The following is a 13,420-nucleotide window of genomic DNA, read 5'->3' on the forward strand; positions in this document are numbered from 1 at the left end:
AACAGTGCTTAGGAATTATGGCAAGAAAGCTTCAAAATGATAAGGGTTGAAATAAAGACCGGGGTTATGGGGTGACTCTGTTGCTCCATGTTGGGGGTTGGACCCAAAACTGACGACCTTGCTCTAAAAGTTACTGTTGCGACATGCAAAGTAGAGAAAACTGGACGACAAGTCTGGCAAAATCTTCTAAAGAAGGCTGTGGCTCAAAATGGATGTTTTGCAAATGACTACGACGACCACGATGATGATAATGATGATGATGATGGTGGGGTGACTGGCGATAGTATGGGAGGACAATCGAAATGTGAACATGTTGACGAACATGCATCGCCCTCCTGCAGAGGGTAATTTCTGTAATGAACATGGAAACACACTGAAACCAATCACATCCCAAGTGTGCGACACGTGAGCTATGTGGACAAATCTGACTGCATCAGACGGCCCTGAAAATGGAACTAAAATTAATTTTCGACCTCCCGGATATTTGAGATCTGAACAGGTTTATCTTCCTCGTTTGTTGTTCAGAATTATCACACAGGCATTTTAGAATACGTTAGTAATGGACTTGAGAAGGCTGCGCCCTAGCTCAAGCGGTTAGTCGCTGGATTCCCACCGCGGCGGCCCGGGTCTGGTCAAATGGGATTTGTGGTGGACAAAGTGGCGCTGGGGCAGGTTTTCTCCGAGTACTTCGGTTTCCCCTGCCAATCTTCATTCCACCAATTGCTCCACAATCACCCTCACCTATCATCTGGGGCTGGTACAATAGGCCAGAAGTAGCCGCAGTACAAGGGACTTAGTCCCACCCCACTATCATTAAAAGAAAAGGGAATTGAGAACAAAGAGTGCCTCTACCACACACAACCCCGCGGGGAAGAAAACCACTTCCACCAACCATGACTAAGACAGAGCAAGCATTGACCTTTGGAAGGAAGGCGAATTCGTTGTCATGTGTGATCAGCGAAAAATAAAGAAACGGGGACAAAGTTCAAATGCGTGCAGCGTAGGTTGGTGTGCTGTGTCATACGAAATTAACCCTTCTGAAGGGTGTGCGACATTACACTGGGAGAAGCAGAACATACAGACGTGAGTAATTCCCATCATACCCTCGTAACATTTTTGCAATAAATGGGTGTAAATAAGCCGATGCATTTTCTGGAACGTCTTTAGATATCTGTCTCATTTTGACACTTAAAAAAAGAAAATATGATGGCTGCGAAGAGGGAATTATGAAAGTTTCGATACTTTTACAACACCCAGGGGTGAGGTAATGAAAATAATCCCGTACAAATGGATAATTCAAATAGAGATACAAAAATGGAGAATCTCTGGGGCTTACAGAAGCATTTTAGACACATAAGGCCAGTAAGAGTTGTAAAAGTAAAAATTAAAGGCATTCTTGTAACAGGCTGTGGAGGCCCATGGGATTGTGAGATGTTGTGGTTCCCATATTTTCTAGACAATCAGCTCATAGATGGAGGCAAGGTTGTCAGCCTTATGCGCCGGCCGCCCTTTACCCCCAAGAATATTCCTGGTACTCATTTCTGTTAGAGGTTGAGTCGACCCCAGGGCCATAGTGCGGCTGGAAGGATTAGGTAAATTGAAAAAAATCCAGTGACCTCATCGGGACTTGAACCCGCGACCTTCCGGCTTGTAGCATAGTGCCTCAGCCGAGTACGCTACCGCGTGCCCCTCAGTAAGAGTTGTATTCTTGGAAATTTAAAGAAGTTTTAATAACGCAGTAACCTAAACAGTGTTCTCTTTTGGCATGTTAATCCTTCGTCACCACGGCATGGCACGTCTTCTGCTTTTGGATGGAGGAGACTGCCTCCACAGATAAAGAGCGTAGTTGCAGTTGCGAATATACCTATTGAATAAGGAAAAGAGGACAGCCTACACAGGGTGGATCTCCAGCTTGGGGTTTGGTGTGAGGCTAACAAGTCCTCACCACAGAAAACAGCTTGTTACAAAGTGTCACAAAGGGCTCCTGACTCACTCGGATGGATTCTTTGGAACGAAATAAGCAAATGAAAATTGAAATGATATATGGCACACTGAATGTATGGAGTCTTTATAGGGCAGGCTCAGTGACAACTTTTCATAACTTGCACTCTTCGCCAACTAAAATTAGAATGATCAAGTCAAGGAAGATGAGATGAGCAAGGCATGTAGCACTCATGAAGAAGAGGAAAGCATACAGGGTTTTGATGGAAAGCCAGAAGGAATGAGATCACTAGGAAGACCTAGATATAGGCAGGAGGATAATATTAAAATATATCTTAGATAAATGGGATGGGGTGGTATGGACTGGATTCATCTGGCTCGGTATTAGGACTAGTAGGGAGCTCTTATGAACGCGAAATGAATCTTCGGGCTCCATAATTCTTGACTGAGCATTTGGTGGCTTCCCAGGAAGGGCCCAATTCCCTTTCGGACGCCGATTGATTACTGGATCTTATTTTGCCGCAAGGGTCAGAATTTCTTACAGTACGTTTCACATAACATGAAGCTAAATATATTGTAGAATATTACCTTCATGTGTTTGCCATTTGATTACACATTAAGAGCACAAATCTTCACGTAGTCTGTCTCATCACTTCTTTTACAACCGAAGCATCAAGCTTCGCCAACCGCCAAAATTCCAAATAAGTCGCCCATGGACTGGTCGATCAAAATCGACCAAAATTACCCTGCTGGTATGTATACCTAAGCCCACAGCAGACTAAGCATGTCTCCAGATGTCTCTGCCGTGTAAATCGCATGCTACGAAGTTTCCACCAGGAGCTGAACTAGGGCGCCACAAGGCCATGGCCGCTTGAGCTATAACTGACAGCCGATCTCGTGTGCTCGTGTGCGATTGTGTGTCAGCTGGTTGAGGCGCGGTAAACGTTGGGGTTATTGGAATTGTCGGAACATGTTAGTGGATCGGGCGTTCCATTATATCGGTCATATTGTCCACATAGTTTATTTTCATGTTCCTTAAACGGTCAGGCGTATACATCAGAAAGTACACTGCATGTAGCTTATATCCGAATTATGAGCACCGTATGGAGAATCGAAGATTTGTCTTTTTTCATAAAATAACCGAAGAAAGGTGCCCAAATACGGAAACATGTGGCTTATTTCGTTTAATAGGAGGATAGCAGATATGCATTTTATGCTCTATGAAGGTATGTGTACTATTGCGTTTTTACCAGTACGTTAAGCATGCCGATAGTGAGGAACGTCTAACATGATCTTTCCGAAGTCAGAAATTTGTGAAATCATGTTTGAAAATGTTTTAAATTTGGTAGTAGATTATATGAATTACAAAATCAGTACCGTGGTCGTAAAATTTACGAGTGTAATGTTACTTACTCTTGGAGCTGAGCCCTTCTGGAGGAGCCGCCAATTCTGCAGCTACTCAAGAATTTCCCAGCATTTTATGGAACCCAAAGGTTCATTACTGTGTTCACAAGAGCCCTCCATTGGTCCCTTTCTTGAGCAAGATCAATCCGATCCCATCCCATCCTATATCTCTAAGATCCATTTTAATATTGTCCACCCACCTATGCCTTTGTCTTCCCAGTGGTCTCTTTCCTTCCGGCTTTCCCACCAATATCCTGTATGCATTCCATGTCTCCCTCATTCATACTACATGCCCTGCCCACTTCATCCTCCTTGACTTGATCATTCTAATTATACTTCGAGAAGAGTACAAGTTATGAAGCTCCTCATTATGCAGTCCGTGTTAGGTGGGTCCCTTGTCACCATGGCATGGCGCGTCCTCAGGTTGCGGATGGAGGAGATGTGCTCCAGGTTTGGTGGAATCTGCGAATATATTGAATAAGCAGTTGCGGACAGGTGACAAGGGGAGGTCCTCCAGCTTGGGGGTTGGGCGTGGGGCTAACAACTCACCATAAAAAAATAATCATGTTACGAAAATGAACACAAAGCCTCTGACCTGGACAGTCCTCTGGATAAGCGACCTAGGCTAAAGAAGAGAAAGTGTTATGTTACTAATAGATGTAAACTGATTTTATGAAAACCAAGGCTAGAACTGAACATTTCTGTGCCCTCTTAGAACATTTTCTTTATGTCCGGATCATACCAACAGAAACTATGCACATTATTGTATGATTATTTTAGTTTAGTTATTTGCAAGAGAAATAGCATAACCAAAAAGGTCTGCAAAGTAAAGTTCACTTATGATTTCCTATTTAGAGTTTTTTATCATTGCAATGAACTTTATTACAAAGTTTCAGAGACTCAAGAAGGTATAAATCAATAAACATTGTACATAAGAGGTTCATAATGCCTTGTTTCTGTGATATTAGTGGAATGAGGTTTAACAGTTCATAAAAGGTGAGACATGCTGCTGAACTGAATACTATCCCGTGACGTCATGGTGTACACGAAAGATGTGGCAAGATAAGAGGGCTGGAAAGGTGAAGAAGTGAGCTCCAGTGTTGGTATCAAAAAGAAAAACATTGACAGCCTAGCTATTGATCTGTTGGGAACATTAATGTTAATTAGCTTGAGATTTATTGATGTGTTCCATGAAGGATGTTTCTATTGATCCATTTTACTTTTGGCTGGCCGCAATATATCTTACTTGGCTGTGTGTGATTTTACCTTGTGTCAGGTGGAGTCTAACAGTCCGTACTTTTGATGTTAATGGATAGAGTATGAAGTTACAGACTGAATTTGAGAAGCATCTGGAATGCTTTTCAGCTGCAGGGGTCCGAGTATTATTTCATGATTTCAAATTTTTGGTCCTCTTTTTTGCAGTTCTTGGAGGGATCTGGGCTGTACTTCCTTTTTACCAATACTGTTTTCATGTCACAGGTGCTGGATTTGTTTTCAAAGGAAAGTGAACTTCATTAATTTTAACTACAGGCTGTGAATTGCACAAAGGATTTACAGGAGAAGAAAATATGGCTCATATGCATCTTTGTGTAATATTCATATCTGGAATCTTCCTGTGTGGTAAGTGTATGCATTTTAGTTAGATATTAATATGTCCCATATCTGTACAAGGCCCGTCATATTTGTAGAGATCAGGTAGACATAAACCCTCTCATAAGCCTGTATTTGTTTTCTTAGCTTTCTGTAGGTTTTCCCCATGCCTCCTAATCAGGAAGAAAGCAGAGCACAGGTGTAAACTTCCGTAGTTGGCATATTAGTCTCTCATCATTACCTTGCATGTTATGACTCAGAGTGGTTTGTATTGATATGTTTCACATTATTATTATATGCAGTAGCGACGGCCTCTGTGGTCTAGCGGTCAGAGTTCCCATCTTCAGGATTGAAATCTCCTACATTAGAGGCAAAAAGTTTCTCAAAAGACGGTACCTACAACTGTGATCACAGTCTGAATAATCACCACTGTAAAAACTTCAAGACATGTAGTTCCTGTTGCCTTATATTCATTTGTTGTTTATTTGCTCTTATTTATTATCTGTTTTGTTAGTAAGAAGATACTTAAAGACAACGAAGTGTTGATTTGTATCATTTTGATGATATATTGTTGGCTGCCAAATATTACAGATAGGTAGGCTTCATGGCCAGGACTCAATCCCTGGCTGGGAAAAGGGCTTTCCTCTTTGTGATTGTGTTCGGATTGGCTCTAAAACATATCCAGTGGATATGAGGAGCATACAGACTAATTTGAGTGTGGGCTGTACAGTCAATATTTATCATCCATTTTAACTTTAGCATCTTACGGTTTTCCGTAATATGTTCAGGATTTTTAGCTAGTACCTTCAAATGGGCCATAACTACTTCCTTACAAATTCTTACCTACCAATTGTTGATGAGAGTTTCACCAGTCTCATTGAACGGTATGTATCTAAACTGTGGAGTTCAAATAAATCCATATAATCTGAGAGTTAATGAGTCAACTGCCACATGGCAAGATTTAGACTGAGATGTAAGTCCTGAAATTATGTTTACTAGGAAAATAGAACCAGACAGTACAGTTCCTTTTCTGGAAGTTCTGGCCTTCAGAAAGAGCCGCTAATGTTTATAGGAAACCCACCCACACTGGCTACTACCTCAGCTTTGAATTTAATCATCCTCCACGTGTTAAAAAGGGACTAATTGAGAATATACAATTGAGGTTGTTGTACTGTATGCCAAGGACAGCATGATCTTTAGCTCACTTGTTATCCCCAGTTTATTGACTCTGTTCTTAATTCCAAGGGTAGTAGTTGTCTGGAGAAAGAGAGAAGGCTACTTGGCTCTGTGTCTGTCCACTCTCTGGAGGACAGTTCTGAAAACCTCAAGTGTATAGATCATCATTACAACATTAGGATATCTCAAAACAGGCAGACTGTCAGCAGGTATAGGAAGTGCAGGAAGTCAGTGCATTTACAGTTTGTTTAACAAACCTGATCAGACAACCCAGTCTGGAAATTTTCCACATATAGAGTCCACTTATCACTGAGGTTGACAACTTACAGGGAGTGTTGCTAGTGGTTGATAGGTATTGTAAAAACATGAAAATATTAGTTTTTCATCTCTGCTGATGTTTTTGATTTTGTTGTTGGTTTGGTTTACTGCATTTATTTTCCACTTATTTTCTATCTTAGTTTCAGGTCCTTCCACAGTTTTTATTGTAAATTTTCCTTTTATCTCCCATTGATAAAACCTGATCTCAGGTGCTGCATATGTATTTATTTATTTCATCTCTAGATCATTGTTACATGATATAGGACAAGTCAGTTACTGTACATTGGCCGATTACAATAAGATAATAAAGTTACAATACTTAAAATTGTTTACAGTAGATTACAGTAGATTACAAGAGTTAAGATTTCATATAGTGTGAGGTGGAATCCGTATTAGGTCCCCTCGGCACGTTGGCTTCCATATGTCCTATTGTACCTTGTGCCGTCTACCGCTCTGCTACCACAGCACCGTCACTCTGGCACCTTTCGGCTCCGTCTACCCTTCCTCAATCGGAGGGGGAAATGGTGTTCCGTCATACGGCTCTCGTGTTGTGCCCACACGCTCCCTAAGTTAGAGTAAGGGATCCTAGCTAGCAGCGAGGTAAATCTAGTTACAAATGATGGCAATCAATGTAATAAGAAATAACAGAATTTAATAAACAAAACTAACACATAAACAAAGACAAGAATTCATCGTCATTACAGCGCACGAGCCCAAGAAATTAAACAGAACAACTCAACTAATCGCACATTTACATGCTCACACACAGCGGCATCTAACTCGAGCAGAATGGCCCATATTTACTGGCGCAACAATTTGCCTTGGTTGCATGAAAACATAACTACTACTTTCTAGCCGGGCCACAGGCTGAGTCTAAACCAAATACACAATATAAATTATAAACACAGGTTTAACTAAACTGGTACGAGTCGCCGCCGTACTACAAACCCAACGACGGGCGACCACGGGCGATCTTGCCGGCCGTGAACCAGCCCACTACTTGCCGAAACCAATTTTGGACTCCCAGCCGAACAGGAATTTGACAATCACTCTGGCTGGCTTGGTGCAGTGAGCAAGGCCCTATGGATCCATAACCAGTACTGTCCTCCAAACTCGAAAAAACTTCCAAGCAAGGCTCCCAGGGGTAGAAAGGAGGGGATAGGGCAACACCATGTGACCCAGTCCCGCATGGGGATGGGGTGGGGGATAAGTTTAAGAACCTCGATCAAGGGGCTGGAAGCCCATGACGTCATTCCGGAGCCACTGCATGGCTCAACCTGTACTGGTGATAATGCTTATGGAGAATTTGATGGAATGAGGATTGGCAGGGGAAACCGAAGTACTCAGGGAAAACCTGCCCGAGCGCCACTTTGTCCATCACAAATCCCACTTGACTAGACCGCAGCGGTAACACTGGCATAGATTGTCCAGTGTTTGATATTAGCTATTTCTGTTGGACCCAGGTACCTCCCACCCTTTCACCTAAGGATGGACACATATCCAGTTTCTGAAACATTCTCCTCTTTAGAATACCAGATGATGAACAAAGTCCAGTAACTCAGTAATTCTGTAGAAATGTTAATATTGTTCAGTGTAATTTTATAAAATGCTTTTTGTCATGTAGGACCCACTAGAGGTGATCCTTCGCTTCAAATGTCAGAACATGATCTGAGAATGGAGGTTGGTGGCAAATGGGAGTTGAACATACATATATGGTAGGTGAGATTCAAATTTTTCATTTGAAGTGTTTACTGGTTTTGGTGCTTTAGTATAATACATAATGAAATGTTTTGATTCAAATCTTTTCACTTTCATATATCTTCTTATATATAAAGACATCAAACATTTGATCTAATTTTGATCCAAATTAAGTAAATACTGAAGATTCTATAGAAAATAGAGGCATTCAAGTTGTATACAGAGTGATACAAAGCTGTAGTACAGTACCTTTAGAAGGCTATTAGGGAGACCAGCTGTATACAGAGTGATCCAAAGCTGTAATACAGTACCTTCAGAAGGTTATTAGCGAGACCAGCTGAAGCTGAAAATGTAAGGTTCCCCCCCATGATTTGCCACTGTTAAGCTAGTGCAGTGTTTATGTCTTTCTGTTATTGTTATTGTCAGTTTTCCAAAATGGAAACAATTCTTTTTAACATAACACATGTCAGTTGAGCTTATTGTGTACTTTTAAAGGAAAAGGGGAAGAAAATTCTCTCCTTTGTAGCTCTTTTTGCTCAGTGCTTCAGAGTACCTGTTTTAAGTACACCCTTATCATGTGATGGACACTTGTCAGTACACTGTATGTTCATATTTTATTGCAGGTCAGGGGCCGAGACTGAATGTGCTAATATTTCCATCACTTATAATGAAGACATAATTGCAACAGATAAGCAAGTTATCCCTGTAGTGCATTCTGTTTCGAACTACAGTGTTACAGTGCTAGCAAGATATCCTGGGCATGCCACTGTAAACTTCAGTCTTGTGGACGCTGTGGGTGATAGGTATTGTGTCAGCTGTTATTCTATGTAACTATTTCATAATTACTCTATTTTTTTTTTGCATACATTCTATTGACAGATTCTGTGAAGAATTTAAGCACTACTAAAAAATGTAGTTAACACTAGAATAATCTCCCTTTTATATTTCTTTTGATATATTTACCTGTTTGTGAAATAATGGTAGTGCATAACTTAATTCATACCGATCTGAAAATTCTAGTTGGCATTAAGACATTTAACTGCAATTAGAAAGTATACAGTTTTATAATTTTCTTTGTTCATTTATACATAGTGGCTAAGACACTACTGATTTTTTCACCTTTACATTGGGATCTGTTTCTGTATCCCTCAGAAACGGGAAGTGGGGCTGTGTTACAAATTGACATGCCTAACTGATTATTTCATATTCCCTCATGCTAACTTACTGATATAACACTGGCATCAGAATTCATAGGTTCAGTACCACTGAAAATCAGAGCAGTTCATTGGAAACGTTCCTGAGCCACTGTCAACCACCTTTGATCCCTTTCTCATCTTCTAAGTAGACATTTTTAAGAGATTTTCCCCACCAGAATTCAGTAAATATTTCTTGTCTCCCTCATCCTAGCCACAAACTCCACCCATTGAAGCTATCAAGATGCATGGGCTTTATTTTTTAATTTTGACCGTAATTGGTCATCGTGTCTTCTTGTTTTTAAAACCATGTAAGGTCATTGATTTTCTTAAACAGAAACACAAAGATAGTTCATGGTTAACCTGGACTTTATATTTTTCTTGAAGACGGCACCAGAAAAATAAAACTCGGTCATGGACAGCTGCTGTCAACACTGCACTTTAAGTGCTTTTTAAAAGACATTATTAAAGAAAAACTTTGCAGAAGTTCCTTTTTTCCCCAGATTGTGGGTGATTTTTTTAGCACCTTGAGTGTCAGAAATGACGTGACAGAAATTTAGAAAAAGAAGTGGACAGAGGTGTTTTGCTGTCGATCCAATATGGATACTGAATTTTATCACAATCTGAGATTGTGAAGTGTAAATTTTACTTTCATGCATGGTGGGTCTTCTGTGGAATGACCCATTATCCTTGAGTACATGCTGCTGTGGCTTTTTCAGAGCTGGATTATTTTCAGTGATTGTTTCCCATTTGATACCTGAGGAATTACAAATTTAGATTTATTATCACTGGCCCTAGAAGTGATATCCAGATCTGCTTCTTGAAGTGTTTTTTTTTTACCATCACTTAGAATATGTATTTCATGGGAACTATTTATGAAAACAGAGTAGATACAAGTACCTGATTTTATAGTATATGATCATAGGGCCAAAATATGAAGTATCACGGTTGAAACTATTACCAAGAAGTGGTAAAAGTCTGGACAAATGTAAAGTAAATACAGTTCGCACAGTGAGACCGCAGACTTTGAATCAGATCTGTTCCCCAGCATTAAGGAAACATTACTTGGGCGAAATCAACCTTTGATCATTTTAACTGAGACTTTAATTACTTTTTGGTTTTTTTATTTCCATGTTAAATATTCCCAGCAGTGACATTCAGTTTCTTTGAAGAAAGCAGTCTTCTGGGATTTGGCACCGTGTATATGTGGTGTTAACCGACATTTCGGAGGAACGTATCGCCCCATCTTCAGGGTAGAAGGAAAAATATAAGAAATCCGCAAGCGAAGAGACCGTGAGAACCTTCTACCCTGAAGATTGAGGCGATACGTTCCTCCAAAACATTGGTTAACACCACATATACACGGTGCCAAATCCCAGAAGACTGCTTTTTTCATAGTCACCGCCATGAAAACCTCAAATCTTACATTCAGTTCCTTTGTTTGCGTGTTGTTGCAGAGTACTGGATACGAAGTTTGTAAGAGTGACTGTAGAACACGATGAAGTCATATATTATGTAAGTGCTGTGATTGGTTGGATCTACTTTGTGGCCTGGTCTGTGTCATTCTATCCACAAATATATGAAAACTGGAGAAGGAAAAGGTAACAAGCAACCAGAGCCAAACTTTGGGATGATCTGAACCAAGAGAGAGTCTCTAAAGTACGTGCACATGCATGCAGTGAAATCCCTATTTAAGGTTTATTTGAGCACTAAACTGAGGGAAATATTAATAAGTAGTTACTATAGGATTCTGACGATGGTGTATAACACACAGAGATATTGGGTTTTTGGACTTTAGCTATCGTCCTGGTTTTTAAGATAACTAAGAAAAATACGACGTTTCGGAAACTGGATCTGTTTCCGTCCTCGTGTTTTTCTTAGTTATCTTAAAAACCAGGATGATAGCTAAAGTCCAAAAACCCAATATCTCTGTGGAAATATTAATGCCAGGTAGTTTAGTGTCGAGATTATTGACTTTGGGTCATAGAAATTGAATGTTAAATGCTTAAAGACCTTGAATTGAGGAACATTAAATAGGGATTCCACTGAATTTGATAAAGCAGTAGCAACAGATGTTTCAGCCACAAGTAGATGTAAATATGAGCTGGGATAGCGTGATCAGGAAAGTGACAGGCTACTGCCTTGACAGCTGAGATACAGTGTTTGGGGGTGGAGGGCGCAATGTTCAGAGTGACATCCTAGGGGTAGAACAGATGAGGATTGAATCTGATTATTCAGTTCTGTCTGATGTTGAATTCAAAAATGTGTTGAGCTTTACCTCTCTCCCATTTCATGGTATGGTGTTTATACACAAGGCAGTTTTAGATTTTCCTATTTTGACGTTGTGGAATTGCAGTGTGAATGAATCATTTGATTCATTTTAATGGCGAATTTCCTGCAGTCGTACTTCAGAATGTAATTTGTATCAAAATAGAGCATTTTTAGTGTTTGAAATAATAAAGATAAAGTGAAGTCACTGTGCTTAAGTAATCAAGCACTATGCCATGAAGACATATGGGGAAGTGGATGTATAGATCCACATTTTCTTGACCTGGGCACTAGTTGGAGGTGTGTGGTCAGCTTCATGCCTCGACTGCTTTACCTCTGGGACTCCCCTGTACCCATTGGATAGGAGGCTGGGTGTGCCCCAGATTCGGTCTGGAAGACATGGAGAAGTGAAAATTCTTGTCCCCGTCGGGACTGAAATTTCAACCCCTTGGTTGTCCAGCCCATAGCTAGTTGCTGTACTGGCTGTGATATCCCAGCTCTTTAAAATAATGAAAGGTTTGTAAAACATGTAACAAAATTCTAGTGCTGAACACAACTACACATAATAATGTTTATTGCTAGTCAGACAAGGAGGAGTGTGACTGCTCTCACCTTATAAAGGACAGAAGCAGCTAATGATCTGAATAAGGTCTGTGTATAATTGTTTTATTTCTTGCTTTCAGTGTTGTGGGACTTAATTTTGACTTCTTGTCATTAAATATTGTTGGCTTTATGTTATATTCCCTTTTCAACTGTGGTCTCTTTTGGATTACAGAAGTAGAGGTGAGTACTTGTGTTAGAAACCTGTTTCTTATAGAAAGAGCACTGTGTTTATATGTAACGTGAGTCTATGTGTTTTATCTGTTTGTTATATTTTACTTTTCATTTTATATCTTATTTTAGTATATAATAATGGACTGCTTCTATATCTCTGGTGACTGTCTTGCCTGTACGGATTGCTTGAGGTAATAATAAATCAAATCAGGATATCCTTTGGTCAATATGAATGTACTTTGTTCTTAGTAACTGCACTGGGAGGTAATGCATATTGTGGCCAAGGATACATGCCAGTCACTGACAGAAAATGTGCTCATTTTTTATTATCAAAGTAGTGCATCAGCAAAATTACCTGTTCTTTGCTTAGGTTTCTTTTCTACATAACTTTTACTGAAATATTTAAATTGCTTGCTTGTTAGGACACTCTCCAGAAAATGTTTTCCTGTTAACAAACTTTTATATTTGCTCCCATAGCTCCAGACAGTGATTAAAGAGTTGAGAGTGACAAAATGGTGGACAGATCAGTTTGCACTAGCAGTCAGAATAGATATGGAAGAAATGAGAGTTAGAAATAGATAGCACTGTTTAAAAAGATTCAGAGTGTGGCAGAGAAACCTGATGAATTTTAAGATGCATTATGTTGGCAAGCCATGATGATGAGATGGCAGGGACCATGTCATTTGGTAGCTTAACTGAAGCCACTGCAGTAGCCATAGAGCAGTGGAGTGCAACATGGTGTGTTTATTGTTGAAACATTTTGTAAAAGTGGTGACTTTGTTGTGAAAACACAACAAATATTTTGCAAGCATTTCATCGTTGCTTGTCATGAATACCATATAGTTATGGGTAGAAAACTTGAGAATGAATACTTCCTCATAAAACAAAACACAAGGCAGTGTGTGTACAGTGCGATTGTCACAGAACATTGAGGCTGTGAGGCAGTATTTCATAAGGAGTATTAAGCATTCAGCCAGGAAACATTGAGTTGCTCTAGGAATATCCGTTTGCAGCATGAGGAGAATTTTATACAAGGATCTAAGTTCCCATTTTACAAA

The 13,420-nt window shown here is 40.0% G+C and overlaps 1 protein-coding gene across 5 annotated transcripts in view; it reads left to right on the forward strand.

Moving 5' to 3' along the window:
* Positions 1-13,420, forward strand: part of LOC111862689 (cystinosin homolog) — a 37,543-nt gene that overhangs the window by 1,617 nt on the left and 22,506 nt on the right. For 3 of the 5 annotated variants that reach the window (XM_033750755.1, XM_033750757.1, XM_033750756.1), the window contains 5 exons: positions 4,825-4,965; positions 8,054-8,144; positions 8,751-8,930; positions 10,778-10,921; positions 12,272-12,371. In XM_033750755.1, the coding sequence (XP_033606646.1) occupies positions 4,914-4,965; positions 8,054-8,144; positions 8,751-8,930; positions 10,778-10,921; positions 12,272-12,371 (567 nt within the window). In that variant the 5' untranslated portion in view covers positions 4,825-4,913. Of the gene's footprint in view, positions 1-2,797; positions 3,168-4,824; positions 4,966-8,053; positions 8,145-8,750; positions 8,931-10,777; positions 10,922-12,271; positions 12,372-13,420 lie in introns of those variants that run through there. The other 2 variants (XM_023848277.2, XM_033750758.1) reach the window with 1 other exon arrangement.

This window comes from Cryptotermes secundus, unplaced genomic scaffold (assembly GCF_002891405.2).
Source record: "Cryptotermes secundus unplaced genomic scaffold, Csec_1.0 scaffold5, whole genome shotgun sequence".
Classification (NCBI taxonomy): domain Eukaryota; kingdom Metazoa; phylum Arthropoda; class Insecta; order Blattodea; family Kalotermitidae; genus Cryptotermes; species Cryptotermes secundus.